General features: G+C 55.5%; 1 protein-coding gene across 2 annotated transcripts; it reads right to left on the bottom strand.

Moving 5' to 3' along the window:
- Positions 1-8481: 8481 nt before the first annotated feature.
- Positions 8482-13689, bottom strand: LBHD2 (LBH domain containing 2). Of its 2 annotated transcripts, none has more exons than XM_019747165.3 (4): positions 13554-13689; positions 11752-11838; positions 10029-10185; positions 8482-8849 (listed from the first exon to the last, which is right to left on the bottom strand). In XM_019747165.3, exons 2-4 carry the CDS (start codon positions 11818-11820, stop codon positions 8752-8754), a joined length of 324 nt encoding a protein of 107 aa, XP_019602724.1. In that variant the 5' UTR covers positions 11821-11838; positions 13554-13689; the 3' UTR covers positions 8482-8751. The 2 variants fall into 2 exon arrangements, with proteins under 2 accessions (XP_019602724.1, XP_088652533.1); XM_088796407.1 differs by having other exon boundaries at positions 11752-11879; positions 13554-13613.
- Positions 13690-20303: the final 6614 nt, after the last annotated feature.

Genomic DNA, 20303 nt, shown 5'->3' with positions numbered 1-20303 from the left:
CAGAGAAACCTCAGCACCACACTGCTCACAGCCACACAGCTGATGAGAAAGAGGCCAGGCCTCCGACCCAGGTTTCTGCCCCTGAGGACAGGGTTTTCCTGTAGGGCAGGCCTTGGTGGACAGTGTTCCCCAGCTCACATTGCAGTCCTGGTACCTCCAATTGTGGGTCACCTCCACTCAAGAGACAGGTCTCTGAAAGCTGGTGGCGCCCAGGCCTGGGGATTGCTCCTGGACCTCTCCCAAAGTCCCAGCTGCACCCCACACCCACCCATGCCTGTGACCACTTTTTAGCAAGAGGCTATAATGGTTCTTTTCTTCTATTTCCGTGTTCTTTCTCCTAACTTTCCGAGTAAAATCCCTTTGGAAAAATCCCAGCCTGTCTCAGAGGAGCCCAGACACAGGGCTGGGGGTTAGAAAGCAGAGCAGAGGGGACAGTCAGGAGGGGGAGGTATAGCTCCTTGATGGAAGCTTTTCTGATTCTGAGCCTCAATTTATTCCGCCATAAATGGGGTTGCTGTTTGGTCAGGAGGGTGGGAGAAGGGCCCTCATCATCAGATGCTTACCTGTCTGTCATGCAGGGACTCTGCTCCCGCTCCCTGAACGAGAACACAGGACATGGTGAGGCCAAAAAGCATCACCCACGGAGCCATAGATGGGGAGTCACACCACTACATTCTCTCTAGAGGCTGGTTGGAGACACAGGGAGCAGGAGCCACATGATCCACAACCCGCCGTCCGCTTTTCTGCCAACCAACCACCCTGCCAGCGTAGCCATGGCAGTTATATTAATGGATAATGGCTAATCGGTTACAGCTGATGGCCAGCTAGTTCTAGCTGATGGGCATTTAATAACCGAGCCAGCACCTTTCCACGTGAGGCTGAGAGCCTGGAAACTGCTCTCCTGGCTCTGTCCCCACACTCCACCCCTTCAGGGTCTCACCTCACAATCTACGCAACAAGCGTCTTCCGCGAGGGGCCCTGTGTCGTATTAGCCTATAGGCCCCTACACGTGGAAAGAAATTGTAGTCATAGGAACCAACAATGGCAAATCCCTTCCATCTGAGAGGATACATGCCAGCTTTTTGTCCTGGGAAAGAAGGGTTGCTGCCACTGGCACCTTTCCCGATTTGTGGTACCAGATCTTCATGGCAGTGCTTGGGGTCCCTTGCGTAGTTTCAACATGTAGCAGAACAGGGGACCCCAGAATAGGCCATAGCGAGAGCACATAGGTTCCCCACAAAATCATGCCAGTATCGGGACCTCCGTATTCCACAGTCACTTGCGGTGGCCATTTGGCCACCACCCCTGGCGTTGCTAGCAAATAATGGGTCAAACTAGCCCCCGATGGGACTATCAGGCCCAACCACCGACAGTGGGGGATTTTGACCTGCCAGGGCCAAGTCCATTGCTGCCGTTCCCCTGCTTTCAAGCATGTAGGTGCTGGCAGCAAAATGTTTCCATTTCTGCCGTAGCCTGGCTGAACCAGAGTCTCACTGGTGGTAACTTGTAATTGAATGGGAGCAGCCGTTTTATGTAGCAGAACTTCTACTGGTGCGGGCCTTCCCTTCCGTGGTCTCTCATTCAGGAATCTCAGGACATCCCATAGACGCGAGGCTCAGTCACGCATCATGGGAGGGTGTTTTGACACCCGGAGGTCTCGCTTCAAAAGTCCATTGTAGCATTCAATCATGCCAGCTGCTTGTGGGTTATACGGAGCATGAAACAACCATTGCACGTCCATTCTTGCAGCCCAGTGCTGCACTTCTTGCCCTGTAAAATGGGTACCCGTCACTTTCAATGACTTGGGGGCGCCCATAGAGGGCACACAGCCGTGTAAGAGCGACCACTGTATGCCGCTGATCCGCAGCCTGACACGGCCAAGCAAACATCAACCCCGTAGCAGTGCCCACTGCTGTGAATGCATACATTGCATTGCGGGCCTTAGGCAAGGGTCCAATGTAATCCACTTGCCAGCAAGTGAGGGGCTCCCTCCCTCATGTAATCTGCTGTGTCTCCCAGGGGAGCTTCCGCTGCTGGGGGCTGTACTGGGCACAGATGGCACAATCATAGCAAGCATCTGCTAGCTCCTGCCATTTCAAAGGCAGACCTCAGCATCTGCTCACCTGCCCCATGGTTTGGCTTCCAGTGTGTTGCAATTTCCTATGTAGTCAATGGGCCACATCAGTGGCAAGAGCCTGTTCTAACCATCGGACCCGTGCTAGGGCATCTGCTTCATCATTACCTGGGGACACTAGGGGGAGTGACCTGTGACATGCATTAGGGTCACCTCCTTTCTCTGTCCTAGGTCCCTGAGGTCCTGCCACATGGCTTGACCCCACAGTGGACGGTGTCCTACCAACCAGTTTTGGTGTTTCCATGTAGGGAGCCACAACGTTAGGCCCCGGAACACCGCCCAGCTGTCAGAACAAATAACTAGGGGCCCAGGCTCGTGGCTGATTATCATCCACACAGCCCGTAGCTCAACCCACTGGCTACTCTGGCCCATCCCAGTATCAAAGCAAATGGTGTCTGTTTTGGGCTCCACACCAATAGCCTTCCAAACGGCTGCAGCTCCCCAACTAGAACCATCAGTATACAGGCATCCTCAGGTACTGGGGGCTGTCCGCTCTGTAGGGCAAGGGCTCCAAGTCCTCCCCTCTAATTAGAGTGCTTGGCTCATCCTGGGCTACAAGCTCCACAGGCCCCAAGACTTGCTGTAGCTCTGTGCTCAAAGGGCTTGAACTAAGGGTGCTACGTTTCTCCAAGTAGGCACCCTACTTGGCAAGGGTGGTGGTCTGTGCCACCCCCGTTTTGTGTCCCTGGGTCCATGTACAGACCCACCCCTAGACAGGATAGGTTGTTCGAACCAACACCCCTGCCGTTCCTGTAATGGCTTCTGTGGCCACTAGGGCTGCGTACACAGCAGCCAGCTGTTTCTCTATTAGAGAGTAGCAAACTTCCACTCCTTTCCACAATTGGGACCAAAATCCCACTGGCAACCGGAGATGCTCCTGCCGTTGCCACAGGCGCCAACCGTACCCCTCTTGCGTTACGTGAACATCAAGTATAAACAGGCGACCAGGGTCCACTACTTGCAGAGCCTGTGCCTGCTGCACTGCCTGTTTTATGGCAACAAAGCCTTGCCCTATAGCCTTTGTCCAATCCCACGAGGCCGCCTTTTTTTATCATGTTACACAAGGGCGTTGCCATTTGTTCTAAATGGGGTACAAACGCCCACCAATACCCCAACCCCAGCAGGCCCAAATACATCTGCAGTTGGGAGACCTTGGTCAGCCAGGGAAAGGCTTGTATTTTGTCAATAATCACCTCAGGTATGACCTTTGTCTTACCCGACCACACAACACCCAAAGACTTGACAGATAAGCCAGGGCCTTGGACCTTTCCCTTGTTCACCACCCAGCCACGTGACTTCAGGTGGCGGAGAAGAGAGGGAGCTGCTTGCTCTAAATCTGAAAGAGAATCAGAAGTTAGTAATATGTCATCAACGTAGTGAAACAAGATTACAGCAGATGGATGATCCCACTGTGCCAAATCCTGGGCTACGAGCCCATGGCAGATAGTGGGGCTGTGCAAATATCCCTGTGGAAGGACTTGAAAAGTCCATTGCTGCCCGTCCTAGGTAAAAACAAACTGCTCTTGACACTCGGGTGCAATGTCAATGGAGAAAAAAGCATTGGCCAAGTCCACTACATAGTGATATGTCCCCAGGCGGACAGTCAGACGATCCATCAAATTGTGAATTGAAGGTACTGCTGCGTGCAAAGGTGGCGTCACCTTATTTAACTCCCTATAGTCCACAGTCATTCGCCAGGTCCCATCTGGCTTCTTGACTGGCCATACTGGGGAGTTAAAGGGACTGTGCATTGGCCTCACAATAGGTGCCTTTTCCAATTCCAATATTGTACGACCAATCTCCTCCTGTCCTCCTGGCAGGCGGTACTGTCGCACTGTAACCATGCGCCAGGGCTGTGGCAACACTTGAGGAGGGTGGTGAGCATGCCCGCGTGTCACCGCTTTCACCGCCCGGATCCGGAGACGGAACTCTCCTACCAACATCTGTAAACTGAGGCCATGTAGCACGTCCACCCCTGGAATATACTCCGGAACGGGGGAGACATAAACCTTGTAGGTATGAGGGGGAAGCCTTCCTATACCCAGTGGTAAGGAAACAGCTTTCACAGTCAGTCTTTCCCCCGTAGAAATCAATGCAGATTGCTGGTCCAGGGAACAGTTCTGGGTTCCCATAGACAAGACTGCAGTCTGCACTGGTGTCACCTAGGGCCAAAACCCTCTGCACATTAGAAGGGGACCAATGTATGGCCTCCGGTCCCCGCTTGTCCCCTCTGACCAGGTACCTTGCCCCCCCCCAATCAAGCTGAAAGGAGTTGGCCTCAAGTGGCTGCATGAAGTCCTGGAGGGACACAGGTCGCGCTTTCCTGGACTTCTCATTTAGGCTTCGCCAAAAGTGCTGTTCTAGACACAACTGTTTCCAAAGTTCCAGCAGGAGTGCATTGGGTTGTTGGTCTATTTTTTCCCAATCAACACTGCTGCCATGAGATCACACCACATCTGTGTGCGTGTTACTCTCTGAGGCCCGAGACCTCGCCCGTTTACTTTTTTTTTTTTTAAAGATTTTATTGGGGAAGGGGAACAGGACTTTATTGGGGGAACAGTGTGTACTTCCAGGCCTTTTTTCCAAGTCAAGTTGTTGTCCTTTCAATCTTAGTTGTGGAGGGCGCAGCTCAGCTCCAGGTCCAGTTGCCATTTTTCCAGTTGCCATTTTTCCAGTTGCAGGGGGCGCAGCCCACCATCCCTTGCGGGAGTTGAACCGGCAACCTTGTGGTTGAGAGGACGCTCTCCAACCAACTGAGCCATCTGGGAGCTCAGCGGCAGCTCAGCTCAAGGTGCTGTGTTCAATTTTAGTTGCAGGGGGCACTGCTCACCATCCCTTGCGGGACTCAAGGAATCGAACTGGCAACCTTGTGGTTGAGAGCCCACTGGCCCATGTGGGAATCGAACCGGCAGCCTTCAGAGTTAGGAGCATGGAGCTCTAACCGCCTGAGCCACTGGGCCGGCCCACCCCACCCCTTTACTTTTGATTTGGGCTTCCAGGTCTCGACTTCTTGGACCTCCTGTCTTAACTTCCTTTGCCGCCGGCTTTCAACATCCCCCAGGGTGGCCTTGGTGGTGGTAACTTCATGGATCTGCCACCCCTCATAGGGTGTAAGAATGGCAACCAAGGATCCAAAGGCACTTGCAGGGGCAGTATCCAAAACCAGTTCTCATGCTGGCTGTAAAACGCTCGTCATCCGGCCCACGCATATTAGGGTTGAACATAGCATGTCTCATACCCATTTCACGGATGATTTGAGTAAGTTCAGTATACGATTGCCATTGACTCACAGTGTCTGGCAGCTCGCCAGCCTGTCCCCATACTGTGCATACCCCAGCAGTGAGCCACTCCATTAGAGAGTGGTTGCCCTGGTCGTGGGCCAACCTATGGCAGTTCTGTAACCTTTGTCGCAGGGACGGATGCACTGTCACGAAGGCTAGCTTTTCCATCTCGCCTGGGGAGCAGAGAATGTTGTCTGCTCCCTCATCCCATAAACGTAATAGCCAAGCCGAGACTGGCTCTCCAGGGCGCTGTCGGCACCGCCTCCCCAGCTCCTGCAACTCAGTGGGAGTGCATGGGGTGTAGGTCGTGAACTCAGTCACAGCTGGGTTGCCTGCAGCAACGCCCCTGGGGCGCAAAGGTTGCTCATGCTTCACCTTTTGCTGCATGATGGGCGGGCGTGGGGATGGGGAGCTACATCACTTCCACTCGTGACTGGGTGGAGGCCTTGGTGTCAGATGCCTCTAGGAGCCGACAGCAGCAGCAGACCACCAAAAGGAAGGTGACACCCGCCACAGCCAACAGGACGGCGTGCCATCTGGAGGTTTCAGAGGACCACCAATTCACCGAGGGGTCACATTTCTCCCAAGCAGATGGCACCTCCTGTTACTGGCACCGCTCCTCATGGACTTCCTGAAACTGAGCGCTTATATGCACAAGCTGCTCCACAACCTTTTGGAAAGTTTCGGCCGACACCACAATCTGCTCGCTGCGCCATGTGTCATGCAGGGACTCTGGTTCCACTCCCCCCACAAGAATGCAGGATGTGGTGAGGCCAAAAAGGAACACCAATTGAGCCATAGATAGGGGAGTCATACCACTATATTCTCGCTGGCGGCTGGGCGAGACACAGGAAGCAGGATCCACACGATCCACAGTGTAATCCACTTGCTGGCCGCAATCTGCCGTCCGCTTCTCCGCCAACCAACCAACCCCCTAGCGTAGCCATGGCAGTTATATTAGTGGCTAATGGCTAACCAGTAACAGCTGATGGCCACCCAGCCACAGCGGATGGCCATCTAAGAACCGAGCCAGCACCCCTCCACGTGAGGCTGAGAGCCTGGAAACTGCTCTCTGGGACTCTGTCCCCACACCATGTCAGAATCCCAATGGGCGGTGATGTCCGTTCTTTCTGCAGTGACCTTAACCGACGCCAGAGGGAGCCGCAGGATGACTCCCAGGGGCGTTTCCCCAGGTTGCCTGGCAACAGCGTGCTGGGGACGGGGCTTAACCACGGGCAGGGCATCAGTCTCTGGCACCGCCTCCGACCATTACCACCAGCACATACCCTGGTGAGTGGCGGTGGGTGGGCTGGGGCCCTGGTGGACTTCAAGGCTCCAGGTCCTGCGGGCTGCAGGCCCCTGATCTGTGCGGGCGAGTGGATGGCAGGGTCCACATGCTCCGCCCGCCCCCACCGGGACTTGTTGACACATGGAATGTAGGGCCAGGAACCTAAGCAAGGGTGATTTCTGGGGCCATGGTGTGGAACATCGGGTGGGAGACCCCCACTGGGGTCTCCCTGGGTCTGACCCCCCAGCCCCCAGCTCACTAGGCACAGGTCCTGGCACCATCAATTATGCTTTGTTACATGGTGAGTTCCAGAGTGGCACTGTGGGCACCACCACACTCGGGTCTCAGGCGCACCTGGGATTCTGTCCAAGCTTAGCTGTTTGTCAGCTGTGAGACTTTGGGAAAGTCGTGCTTAAATGGGTGTAACACTGCCTGGGAAGGATGAAGACGAAATCTCTGTAAATGGCACCATTGCCCACCCGATGTTCCACACCATGACCCCAGGAATCACCCTTGCTTAGGTTCCTGGCCCTACATTCCATGTGTCAACAAGTCCTGGTAGAGCTTCCTGGAAATGTCTGCCCCCTTTCCCACCCTCTTGTGGACCAGACAGGAAGGACTGGAGGACAGAAAGGGCGTTGAAGGACAGCCCAACACCTCTCCCAAGTTGTAGACCAGGGGAGGGCCCACGGGGACGTCCTGGGCCTGTGTAGGGAGCCCATGCAGGTCACAGGGCTAAAATTAAAGCAGACTCCCAGGCTGCCAGGCAAACTTCCACACCTCCGCCTCCCACCTCTCCTGCATTTGGGGTTGGGGGTCTATTTTTAGAAGGAAGGCAGGTTGGAGAAAGCGCCTTATTCATCCTGGAGGTTATAGCTAGGCCTCCAGGAAAGAACAGAGGGGCCTGTGTCTCCCACCTCCCCCTCCATGCTCACTGGGCCTTGCCCCACCCTGCCTGGGCCTGTGTACTTTGTTGAGCTAACATTTATGCCAAGTGCCCCCCTGCCAGGCCCTGAGCTTCCCTCAGCCTGGGTCAGGGTAGCCGAGGGCAGAGGGCCAGTTTGGGAAGATGGGAGGGAGGGTGGCACACCTGGGGAGCAGTCCCGAGCAGTGATCAGGTTTCTGCCCCCTAATGCCAACCCAACCAGCCAGCAGGGCTCCTCTGTTCTCGTTCAGTGGGACAGAGCCAAGAGACAATGTGGCTGGACCCCATAAAGGGACAGGACCCTCACGTGATGCAGGAAAGAGGTGCCACCCAATCTCCCATGTGGGCTCTCCGTCTAGCTGGGTGGCTTCCCAGCCGCGGGGATCCCATCATAGATTTAGGCACCTCCCTTTACATCTCAGTTTTCTCTTCTGTAAAATGGGAATTTTGTGAGGATTTAATGAGATCCAGCCTGGAATAGGGCATCTATTTCCTGTACCATTCCTATGCCCTATGTTCCAGGGTAGAGGGGGTGTCAGGAAAGACTCTGCCCTCGGGGTCCAGCCAGGGCTACAGGCCCCAAGGAGGGGTGGAGAGGCCACCTGCAGAAGCTGGTCCTTCCTGAAGCAGTCTCAGATGAGGTGGAGCAGAGCACAGGGCCCCAGGCAGGGGCGCCAGAGGAGCAAACGCGACAGTCCCTGGACAGCCCCACCAGCTGCCCTGGCCTCACCCCCATGCAGAACACCCACATGTTTTCTCACTTAGCACCCTGGCCTGCTCAGCCTGGGCTCCAAGCCGAAGCCCTTGCCTCGAAGGCCACTGGCAGAACCAAAATAGCTCTTAGCCCTTCGAGTCCACACTGGTGTGCCCACTGACCACCAGGAAGAGCCTTTATTTCTGCTTCAAACAACAGAACAAGGAGGAGTGTGATGCAGACCCTGGGCCGTGGACGGAGGGGGCAGGGGCAGTGGGCCTGGCCAGACCCGGTGAGGCCGGAGATGGTAGCTGGCCTCTGTCCTCTCTGAGCATCAGCCTGGCCACCCTGGGGCTGAGGCCCTTTCAGCTGTCAGAGGGCAATGGCAGGGTGGGCAGGACAGTAGAATCTGGCCATGTCCTTGTCCCATTACTGCGCCATGGGGGCCTGGTCCTTGGAACTGGCACACTCGCTGCCGGCGTCATCCGGAGCCTTCCCTGGTGCTGCTGGCAGACTCCGTGAGGGGGCTGCAGAAACATGAAGGCCTCCATGTTGGTGGGGCTGTGTTTCTGACAGGTTTGCAAGGAAATGTGTGGATGGGGTGCTGCGGCCGGGTGGGGCAGGCAGCTGGGCTGGGGCAACTACAAGTTCCCCAGGTGTAGGGGGAAGGGTGCTGAATGCGTAGTCCTAAGCCTGGGAGGAAGGACAAGGCCAGCCTCTGGGAGCAGGAACAGCCACCCCCTGGCACCTCCACCAGAGTAAGCGGGTGGCAGATTGGGGGGAGGTTGAGGACAGACCTGGAGATGGCTCCACGACCCAAGTCCCACCCAAGGGGTTGTCCTGATTGCCTGGGCCCCAACTGAGACCTGACAGAGGTTGAGGGGGCTTTGGGGAGGGGGTTTATGGCATGGACAGACCACTTCTGGCCAAGCTGCAGGGGCTGGTGGACCAAAAGGGCCTGCTGGGGTGGTGGCTGTCATCTGAGGAGGGGGAAAGGGCAGGTAGGGTGATAAGCAACCCCCGAGACCAAATTCCTTTCCTCAGCAAGGGACAGACCCCCGAGGGGTCTTCAGGGGACAAACTTCCCAGGCACAGCTCACTTGTCATGTGCCCTCACCGAAGCCCCTACCCCGCTGTGCAGCCGGCTGTCTCTCCCGCACCTCAGCCCTGGCTCCTGGCTGACCACTCTCTTACTCACACGTCCTCCTCCCAGAAGCTTCCTTTGCTTCAGCAGCAGCTCGGCCTTTACCCAGGACAGGAGACTGCCACGGGGCTGGCCCATCTCCACACCTTGAGGACACCTGGGCTAGGACTGCTCACGCACATACCCTCACCCCTCCCAAGCCCTAGTGGGCAATGCACACCTGCTCCATCATGAGGGCAGGAGAGGAAAGAGGAGACGGGACAGGATGGTGAGGGATGAGAATGTGCCACCATTCACCCAACAAATGCTCACAGCACACCTCCCCTGTGCCAGGCCTGGGGCCCCAACAATGGATGAGGGGACCTCGCATGCAGGTGGGAGGGGTATGGTGACAGGAAGAGTGGTAAGGCCAGGCAGTGCCTTTGCCAAGCAGAGGTCAAAGGGCAGACAGATGGGTGAGGTCTGAGCGGGCTGGAGGGCTCTGCTTGCAGGAGTGGGCAGGAAGGAGACCCTGCTTCTGAATCCTTTCTCTCGACACCCCCACAGGCAGCCCGTCACTCACCAGCAGCAGCTTGGCTCTGGGGGGATCCCTTCTGGGCACCCTCCGGGGGCCAACGCAGCTCCCCACTCTCCACAGTGCCCACTTCGCTGGGCTCCACCACGATTGAGGGTAACCGCTGGCCCAGCCGAGGGCCCTTCTCCCGGGCACCCACCACAGCCTGTGGGGAGGGTGGGCAGGGTCAGGGCAATGCCGCCGGGCCCTGAGCTCCCCACTCCCTCCCATGCCTGCCCTGGGGCCTCACACACACATCCCTGAGAGGGTCCCAGACCATCCACCATCCCACCACTGGGGCTGGGCTGCGGCACTTGACATCTGGGGTCACAGCTCTTCCTGGGGCACCACAGGACCCACTTGGGTTCAGCCCTTAGGCCCATTTCACAGAGGCCAGAGAGACCAAGGTCATACATTGAGTGATCCCAGGGCTTCTGTGCACCCCCAGCTGCCTCCAGGTACAGCCCCTTTCTGGGGTCTTCCCCACTGGGCCCTTGACCTCCTCCCTGCTCAGAGGAGCAGGAAACTGTTGCCATGGCAACCTGAGCAACTCACTCTGGGCTCATTGTTCAGTGCCCACAAGAGTGTGCGGGGGCGCCTCCCCAAGCCCTCCCGGTGCCCTCAGCATCTCCGCCTCCCATTCAAGGCCTTCCAAGGTATAGGCTCCAGCAGCCAGAGCTACTGCACAGACCTCCAGCCCCAGCGCGGCAGCAGCCCGGGCTTGCCTACACGTCCCACCTCCATGGCTTTGTGGGGCTGGTCCCCTTCCTGGAGCTCCCCACCCCCATCTCTTTACCTAGCAAGATAGTTGCTTGGTGCAGGTCCGCCTTCCCCCAATGGCGTGAGAGCCTCGAGGAAGGGCAGGCAAACAACAGGCAGAACTTGGCTCTCCAGCCCTTGAACCACGGCAGGAGAACCACCCGCACATGTATTTAAATGCACATTCCTGGGCTCCAGCCCAAGGATCGGCATTTTAACCAAGTACCCAGGTAACCTTGAAGTGTGAGAACAGGTCATTGGGCTGGGACATCTGTGGAATCAGAGGAACAGCTGAGCAGTGTTCCAGTCATGCCTCCTGGCTCCTCTGCTGCCATTGCCAGTCCGGGGGCTTCTTCCCCTCCTGGAATCCTTCCCCAACTGCTGTTCTCCTTCCTACCTCCTCTGGGAAGCCCTGCTGACCCCAAACCAGGGGTGTTACTCTGTCCAGAGTGTGCTATCAGGGTGAGGAAGAGCTTGGAGTTCCAAGGACTGGTGTACCTCTTGCCATCTGCCCTGCCAGGGAGGCTGTGTCTGCAACCCCGGGCTTCAGACTGGCCCCCTGTGCTACTCCGTCCTCCCCCCACCCAGCCCCACTGCCCTCAACAATGAGCTCTCAGAACATTAAAACTGTACCCTGTGTGTAGACACTTCACTTTTAGCTGCATCAACACCCCCCAGCAAATAAAAAGTAGAGCTAAGGGCAGGGGACCCTGTCATTGCCCCAGCCATCAGAGAGAAAAGTGCCCTGAGGATCAAGTCCTGGGGTCCCCACGGTCTGGAAGGGGTGCTAAGGAAGCCAGGGCTGCCCGGCCTTCAATGCTTTATTTATCAGACTCCTATAGACAGAGCAACCGCCTACCCCACCCAGGCAGCTAAACTGAGGTATGCCCCAAGTCATGGGCCAGGGCTTGAGGCTGGCTCCCTCTTGTCCCCCAAAGCTGAGGGCTGGCACCCCAGGGCCCCAACTACATACCTTTCCCGCTAGGCCTCCGGCCTCTTCAGCTGGGCTTAGCTCTGGCATGGCAGGCTGAGGGGCACTCATGTCGCTGCCACTGTCGGGCTACACAGACAGGGAGCAGACAGACGCGGAGGCAGAAGTGTCTGCTGAGGGACGGACGCTGGATCCCACCCTTCTTCTGGAAGCCTCAGGCTGCTCCAGCCCACAACCACCCCACCCACCCTCGGCCCAGCGCCCCTGGCTCAGATGGACCTCTATCACTGCTAATCCCTGCCTGGGCCCACCATCAGAGGGGGCACTAGACGGGCACCACACCGTGTGCCCAGCGCTGCAGAGGGGCAGGGGCAGGAGGGGGAGGCTGGCCCAGCCTTAAGACCCACGAAGGCTTCCTGAGACGGGGTCAGCTGATCTGAGGCCCAAGGGACGAGCAGGACGCAGCTAGGCCAGTGGAGAGGAGAGAAGATGGCCTGAGTCAGGACATAGCGCGGGGAGGGCATGGAGAGTGGAGGGAACCAAATGGGTTTCCGAGACAGGAGGCCGAGAGCAGCAGGGCCCGGGTTCAAGTCAGCCAGAGGCAAAGGTGCCCGTGTCCCCACTCCGGCCCTGAGAGCAGACACCCCACACACACCCAGGGCCGGGCCCTCAACACCCACAGCTGGAGGAAAGCTGACATCCAGCCTGCACTTGGCTATGAGCTCAGGCCAGGCACAAGGGCAAGGGAGCCCAGCCAGAGACCACACAGCAAGGCTCTGGGAAGAGAGGCGCGGCAGGCTAAGACTCTCCACCTGCACTAGGCCAGAGGCAGAAATAGGGGTGCGGTCTGGCAGGCAGACACCTCCCTTTGGCAGTGCCTGGGAGGCAGCTGGGGGCACAGGCAAGGGGCAGGAGTGCTGGGAGGGTACTGGGCAGAGGGAGAGCAGTGACCAGAGGACGGAATGCCCATGATGCCCTGGTGCTTGGGGGGTGGGGAGGTCCTGTGGTCACCCAGCAAAGGGGGAGGGCTGCTATTCTGGGAAATGAGGTTCCTTTCACAAATACCCAGCTCAGGTCAGCTCAGTTCCCACCCAGACCCAGGAGAGGTAGGAGGGGAGCATGCGCTGCACTGGACATCCCGGGGCAGTGGGCAGCCAAGTCATACCCTCCAGTGCCTCCACCTCATCCCAGAGCACGTGAAAGTCTCTCTCCACCCCATGCCCCCTGCTCCCAGGTCTGGCCCTCTAAATGAGCCCGTCCTGCGACTTCATCCCAGGAACCCAGAACCTCAGCTAGGGCAGCTGGGACGCAGACAGGAGAGTGGACTCAGAGATCCAGACAGATGTGAGAAAGAGACAGAGGGGAAGCAGGAAAAGCACTGGCCACAGACAAAGCAGAGATGACGGAGAAAGAGACAGAAAGAAGACAGAAACAGACCCAGAAAGGTGATACAGATGGAAGAGAGAGGAGTGATGACTGACACAGGTGATAGAGCTGTCACCTTGCGGGCAGGCAGCCCGCCAGGGAGCAGGCAGAGAGCTAGTGCGCCCCACGCGAGGGTCCAGAGGGGGCACCGACCCCTCCAGGGCTCCCACCACCCACACTCCACAGGCTCTCAGGTGTGTAGGGCCAGGTATGGCCGTGCACAGATCCCAGGAGTTCTGCTCTCGCCCAAAGCCTGGCGTCCAGCAGCCAAGGGCTGACCGTGGTCCCCACGCCCTCCCCTTCCCCAAACCGCCCCCTTCCTCCTCTTTCAGACGCGCCTCGCCTGGCCGCCAGGGCACCCCCGGGCCGCAGGCCGGGGCAAGGGTGAGAAAGGGTAGCCCCTGCGCCTCATCACTCACCCTCGTGGGCTGGATGCTCGCGCTGGGGCCACCACGGTCAGCTCAGCGCTGCTAGCCCGGCTCGCCCTCCCTCTGTCCGGGTTGGCTCTCCGCGCTCTCCGCCCACATGCGCTCGCTCGCCCGGCCCCTCATTCACGCTCACGCCCCTCCTCGGTCCGCGCAGCGCCCCTCCGAGCCTCCGCCCTCCTGGCTCCAGCTCCCAGGTAGAACTGTTCCTGGGGATGACGTCGTACCTGGGCTCTTTGTCTTCTTGATGGAAAGCATTCAGTCAAGAGACAGAGTTTGTGCAGCAAGAAGTTCTTTAGTAAAGGCGAGTCCACTCAGAGACTTGGAGCAGCTGACCCAAGAGAGGGAAGCAGCCTCTCTTTACATTGTGTGAGGGTTTTTATCTCTATGGGTGGAATTGTCTCTCTCTCTCCCTTTTTTCTCTCTCTTCTGAAGTGACCTGTTCTCCTCTCTGGTTCTCAAGGTTGTTTCTCAGAATGTAAGCGTGAACATGTGTGGGACAGAGCCCCAGAAAGCAGTTTCCAAGCTCTCGGCCTCACATAGAAAGGTGCTGGCTCAGGTAGTAAATGGCCATCAACTGTGATTGGATGGCCATCAGCTGTGGCTAGTTGGCTGTCAGCTGTAACCAGTGAGCCGTTGGCCACTAATATAACTGCTGTGGTTACGCTAACAGAAAATGGGGGCTAGCAAGAAGATGGTGGCTGGCAAGCGCAGATTGCAGTTAGGATGGCGGGTTGTGGACAGTGTGGCTCCTGCTTCCTGTGTCTCCAACCCAGCTGCCAGCGAGAATATAGTGGTCTGACTCCCTACCTATGGCTCCGTGGGTGTTCCTTTTTGGCCTCACCATATCCTGCGTTCTTATATGGGGAGCAGGACTAGAGACCCCGCCTGACACCCCGCGTGACAACATGTTAATTTCCCATGATTTATCTCAAGCTCATTAAAAGTGGTCCTGAGAAGCAGGACGTATATTCTGATAAGCAGGATGGTTTCCCTCCCTCTCCAGCATTTTTCCTTCTTCTAACGACTTGTTCTCAATATCCTGCTGAGCAAGCAAGGTGGTTGTTGACCCAAGTAGGAGCAGCTGCCAGAGTCCTCCTAACCAGGCTAGTTCCCTCCTTCTCCTGCTCATTTCTACTTGAGATCCTGAGTCTCAAGTTTAAGGTTCAGGAATTCAGGGGACAGAATTGGGTGGGGCTAGATATATAGAAAGAGGACATCATCCAAATGGAAGGAGTGAAGAGGGCAAGGAAAAGTGGTCAAGGAAGTAGGAGGGCCAAGGTGTGTGTGATGGGGTGGGAGAGGTCATCCAACCACTCCCCTCTCATCTTCATCCCTAATCCCATTCCCAAAAAGGAGCAAAACAGTCCTGGGACAATGATTCTCATTCAGCCAGATGCACAGATCTGACACCTGAAGCCAAGGTATATAACCTCTGACCCACATAATTCCCCACGCATCCACAATCCAGCATCTAACACCATCTAACATCCACCACACAGCATCTAAACATCCAGCCTTCACCCAACACCCACAATCCATCATTCAGCATCCACTTATCCAGCCACTATTATCTATGAATCATCCAACATCCATCCACTATCCACCAGCCACCAGCCATCATCCACCATCCAATATCCATTAACCATTCAATTCTAACCACCGTCCACTATCCAACTGCCATCCATTCATCATGCAACTATCCATTTACCACCCACACGCACCATTTACCAAGCATCGCTATGAAAATACCCAACATTCATTCACCATCCATCCCTCCACCACCTATGTATCCATTATTCACAATCTAACAGTTTTCCATCAGTATTTATCAACTATCTATTCATCTGCCATTCATTTATCCATTCGCCACATATCTGGTTGTCAATTGTCAATCTACCATCTACCTACACTTCATTTATCCAGATTTGTCCACCACCCATCCATCAGCCTCCATCCATCCAACTAGCCATGATTCATCCATCTACATTCAATCACCACCAGTCACTCACCACCTCTTATCCATTTATATTTCTATGAACTACTCACCAACCACCTACCATCCCCATTCACTACATATTTAGCCATTTGTTGTCCATCTCACAACAGCCTCCATCCATCCATCCATCCATCCATCCATCCATCCATCCATCATCCAGCCATAATTCACTATTCATCCAAAACCCCTTCAAATATCATCTACCATCCATCCATATTCACCCATTCTGGAAAGATTTATTGAGTGCCCTCTATGCGCCAAACATTATTCCAGGTGCTGGGCATAAAGTAGAGAAACAGCAATTAGCATTCATCCACCATAATCCAACCATCATTATAATCTACCTGCCATCCATTTCTTCATTATTTGTACATCATCCCGCATCCATTATTCACTATTCATTTAATATCCATCGTCGTTCATCATCCATTCACCATCCACTTGCCATCTATCCATCTTCCTCCATCTATACATTAAACCATCCATTTCCATTTACCACTCACCACCTACCATCCAGCCACCATCTCTCCACCATCTACACATCCAACATTCACCTTTCATTCAGCCATTTTCCAAGATATAGCCATGTATCATTTAACCATTATTCATTAATCACCTAATCATCATCTATCCATCCAGAATTCATTATCTATTCACCATTCACCTCCATCTATACTTCTACAGTACACAATCCATTATCTGTCCTCCTAGAAACCACCCATTGATTTGCCATCTAGTCCCCCATTCTTGAACCATCCAGCCACCATTTATTTGCTCACCATTCATGATCCATCCATCAACTATATGTACATTCACATTTATCCATCTATTCTCTATGGAGAGATCTATCACAATCACATACTTACTATTTATCCACCATCCATCCATACTTCTGTAATTCAGCACAAGCATTCACCACTCACCACCTATTACCTGCAATTAATTCACTATGTATAGATTCTTTCAGTATCTATCAATCCATCAACTTAGTGTCTACATCTATCCACCCTCCATCTATCAACCTACAATCTATTTATCTGTTCATCATCACTTAACCAACTACCATTTCATAGATGCATCCACCATCCACTAGCTTCCAGCCACCCACAGTCCAGCATACCATCTATTATTCTTCCATTATCTATCTAACCATTATCTATACATCCATCTACCCCCCACACATTCTACAATTTCATCATCCATTAATTCATCTCCCCGTCCAGTCATTCATTCCCACCAACCATCCATCGACCTAGTATTTACCTGTCCATCATCCTGCCATGCATTCATCTATTATCCTCGTATTTTATTCTTACACATAAACATCAGTTAACCATTCTCACTTCCATCTCTCCACCACCCATCTCCATCACTCATCCATCCATCTTTTCACCATTCTTTTGCCCATTAATTCATAAACAACTAAACATTTATTAATAAATAGTAATATTAAACACAATATTAAACATTTATTACTAGTTTTAGTGTTGGATTCTGGGAACATCAAGATGAACAGAATCCCATCCAAATTCATGGGCTGATAAATTTATGGTGTGATGGTCCACAAAAGGGAAACAGATCAGACAGAGAAGCGTCAGTGTAAAAATATCTCTTGTGTCAAAGTCTCGGTGGCTCCATCTTCTGGCAATAGGATGGCTGAAGCTCTTTGCACAAGTTCCTCACTGGAGGATTGGGGTGGGGCATCACAGCAAGATCAGCAGAGACCTGGTCTGGGCACAGTGGCTGTGGTGTGGGGGACCTGATGACGTAGGTGTAAAGAGAGATGAGACTGGAAAAAGAGGTTGGCATAGGATCATGCATGACTAGGGCTACCTGGCTTAGGGGTGGGTCCCTGATGATGTGGGCCTGGAGACAAGAAGTTCTGGGAGGGTTTTAGGCAGGCAAGTACCCCAGTCAGCTAAGTTCTAAGAAGCTCCCACCCCCATATACATGCACTTCTCCACCCTAAGGCACCTGAACCAGAAGAACAGGGGCTTGCCTTATGGTCACACAGAGTGGTCATTGCGGCTGCACCTGCACCATCCGAACACCCAGACAGCCTCATGTCAGGAAAGCCTGTGCTGGCATGCTCCCCTTTCTACTGCCAACCCCCAAAAGGCCACCCCACTCCTTTTCACTTGGACAGGAATTGCTCTCCCTACTTGTTAATAAGGGTGCTAGTTGTCACCTAAGGTGTTGGTTGTCATCCACGGTGTTAGCTGACAAGAGCCTCATGCTCCTGGGCTCTCAGGAAGTGCTCAAGGCCCTTGCAGCAGAAAGCAGAAAGCTCTGACAGCGGAGCAGGAAGCTGAGGACCGGGAGTATCTTTACAGACAGGCCTGGAGGCCCATATCTGAGCCCAGAGTCAGCCTTGGGGCCTATCTTTGCTGCCAGCCTCCCAGTCTGCTCTTCCCTTTCCTTCTCCCCAACCCCCTCATCACCCAACCAGGGGCCTTTCCACAGGAGACAAGCAGATCTTGAGACAAGAGCTGTGCGTCCTGGCCACGCCCAGTCTTTGCTGTGTGTCCTTGGGAGGCCACGCTCCTCTCTGGGCCTCCATGTCCCTACCGATGGAGTAGGAAGACCAGGTGGACTAAATGAAGAGTAAGGACCAACCCAACCATGTCTGATGTTCTCTGGTCACGGTAAGGCTGGAATTATCCGCTTCCCAGACCCCTCACCCATGCATTCACCTCCAAAGCGTGAATGGAGGTGAGGGCAGCGTCCCTGGGCTGGGGGGAACTGGGCGGGGGTGGGGGGTGGGGGGGGTGGGAAATGGTGGAATTCTGGCTCAGAGCCAGGAAGGTTTGCTCTTGGCGCCCTCTTGTGGCCATCCTTGAGTAAAACGCCCCAGACTCCACGATGGCAACAGCCGAGCAAAAGCGACCAAACAGCATTTGGGTGTTAATTTGAAATATTTAATAATTTGAAGTGCAATATGAGCTCCCTCGTCCTATACTTTGTCTTCATGTGAGAAGCAGGTCCAATACTGAGCCCCTCTGCCTTTGGTAGGCTGGTGGGCAGAGGGTCCTAAGTAAATGACCCAAGAGGAAGAGTGGATGGTCCCAGGGGATGGGGGTGTGGTGTGTGTGTGGCTGGAGAAAACCAACTCCCACTGCTACGACTGTCTCAGCCTGCTGGAAGGAAAGGCCCTCAGGCAGGAATTTCAACTGTCTTGCTCCAACACTAAATCTCCAGCCCGGAAACACTGGCTAAACAAATCAAGTTTCTGAACGTTTCTTTCTAATGTAACCAATCAGATTTCAGTTTTAAAAATGCCATAATAAGAGAATCACATCAACAGAGGCAGCCCCCGCGAGTGGGCGAGCAGGTTTGCAAGGCACAGTGCAGGGAGCCCTCCCCAGGGTCTGTGGGACCCCAGGAGTCGTTGCTATCAGCCACCACCACAGACGGCATCCCTGGAGGCCTGCGATGTGACTTGCTTCCCAAGCCCGGGGACAAGCCCGGGGACAAGCCGGGCTAGGGGGAAATAGATCCTAGAGGTGGGGGAATCTGTTCTCCCAGTGAGACTGGAGTAGGGAAAGGAGGACCCAGTCCTGTCCCCCAGACCTGAACCTCCCTCCCTTGAGCTGCACTGTGGGCTGGACAGGCCGACCTCCGCGAGACTCCGGGTGGTCGAGCTCGTCGTTCACTGTGGGCCGCGGAGGTCCCCTCCAGCGCCCCCTCCCGACCAGGCGACGAACGCCCGCCGGACTGCCCGGGGACTTCAGCCCCCGCCGGCCAGGGGGCCGCCTACCCCTAGCACCACTCCTCGCGCTCTCGAAACCGTGGAGGAAAGGGCAGTTTCAGGGCTGCGGACCTGGGGGCCTCGTTCCCCTCCGATGCTGGGAGTGGGATTGAAGGAAGCACCGAGGGCTGCCCCACGCCCCGCCCTCCGGGTGGACCTGGTGGCTCGGAGCCTGTCTCTCGGTCTGTTTCTACCAGTCTTTGTCCCTTCCCTCTTTCTCCCCACGGGGCGAGCGGGGATTCCAGGTTTCACGATCCAAAGAAGGAGACCCTAGTGGCCTCCTGTAGCCTCTTTCCCCACTCAGCGCCGCTGCCTGTAGCCTCCGCCCCCCCCCCCCCATAGCCGGAGAAACTGAGGCTCAGAGAGAGTGGGTCGGCTCAAGAATCGGACGCAAACCCGGACAGGATCCAGGGTCCAACGTCCAGCGTGGCGCTGACACCCTGCTCACTGGGGAGAAGGGGCTTTCTCCCCATTTCACAGTCCCGGAGCAGGAAGCTGGACCTGGGTAGTCTAGGAGAAGGGGGCGGTGCTTGATTTCCGGCTTGAAGTACAGGTGACATGGGACCGTGAGAATGGAAGTGAGAGAGGCAGTCCAGGTGTGGAGACCAAGGCGCAGGCGTGAGCTGGAGCTGCTGCTGGGACCCCAGGCTGGTCCCACTGAGGAGTTGCCTAGGAGTTGGAAGAGAGCTGTCCAAGGCCACGCCTCCCGGGTCATCCAGGGCTTGTCATCCAGGGCTTGTCATCCCACCGGGCCTAGAGTGCTCCACCCTCCCCATCCTGGGCCAAACCGCCACACAGTGCTGTGGACTGCCCTTCCCTCACCCAGCCCATCTTGCTGTGCGCAGGGAGAGACTGAGGCTGGCAGGGCTCATGGGTGGGGCAGGGTTTTAATCTCTAGAGCCTCCTAAGGACTCACCCACTGCCAGGAGCAGAGGGCAGGACCCAGCTGGCCAGCCTAGGATATACCCCAGGGCTTGCCACATGGGACCACCTCAGC

This window comes from Rhinolophus sinicus, chromosome 3, assembly GCF_057876585.1.
Source record: "Rhinolophus sinicus isolate RSI-liver-muscle chromosome 3, RSI-T2T, whole genome shotgun sequence".
NCBI lineage: Eukaryota > Metazoa > Chordata > Mammalia > Chiroptera > Rhinolophidae > Rhinolophus > Rhinolophus sinicus.
Note: the sequence above shows the minus strand (reverse complement) of the source record. Positions and strands in the feature narration are given on the sequence as shown.

Excerpts from the sequence above, each read along its gene's own strand:
- LBHD2 (XM_019747165.3), bottom strand. The coding sequence starts at position 11,820 with ATGAGTGCCCCTCAGCCTGCCATGCCAGAGCTAAGCCCAGCTGAAGAG. Across the intron at positions 10,186-11,751 it reads CCGGAGGCCTAGCGGGAAAG|GCTGTGGTGGGTGCCCGGGA; the intron begins GTATGTAGTTGG and ends CCCTCCCCACAG. Across the intron at positions 8,850-10,028 it reads CCAGAGCCAAGCTGCTGCTG|CCCCCTCACGGAGTCTGCCA; the intron begins GTGAGTGACGGG and ends ATGTTTCTGCAG.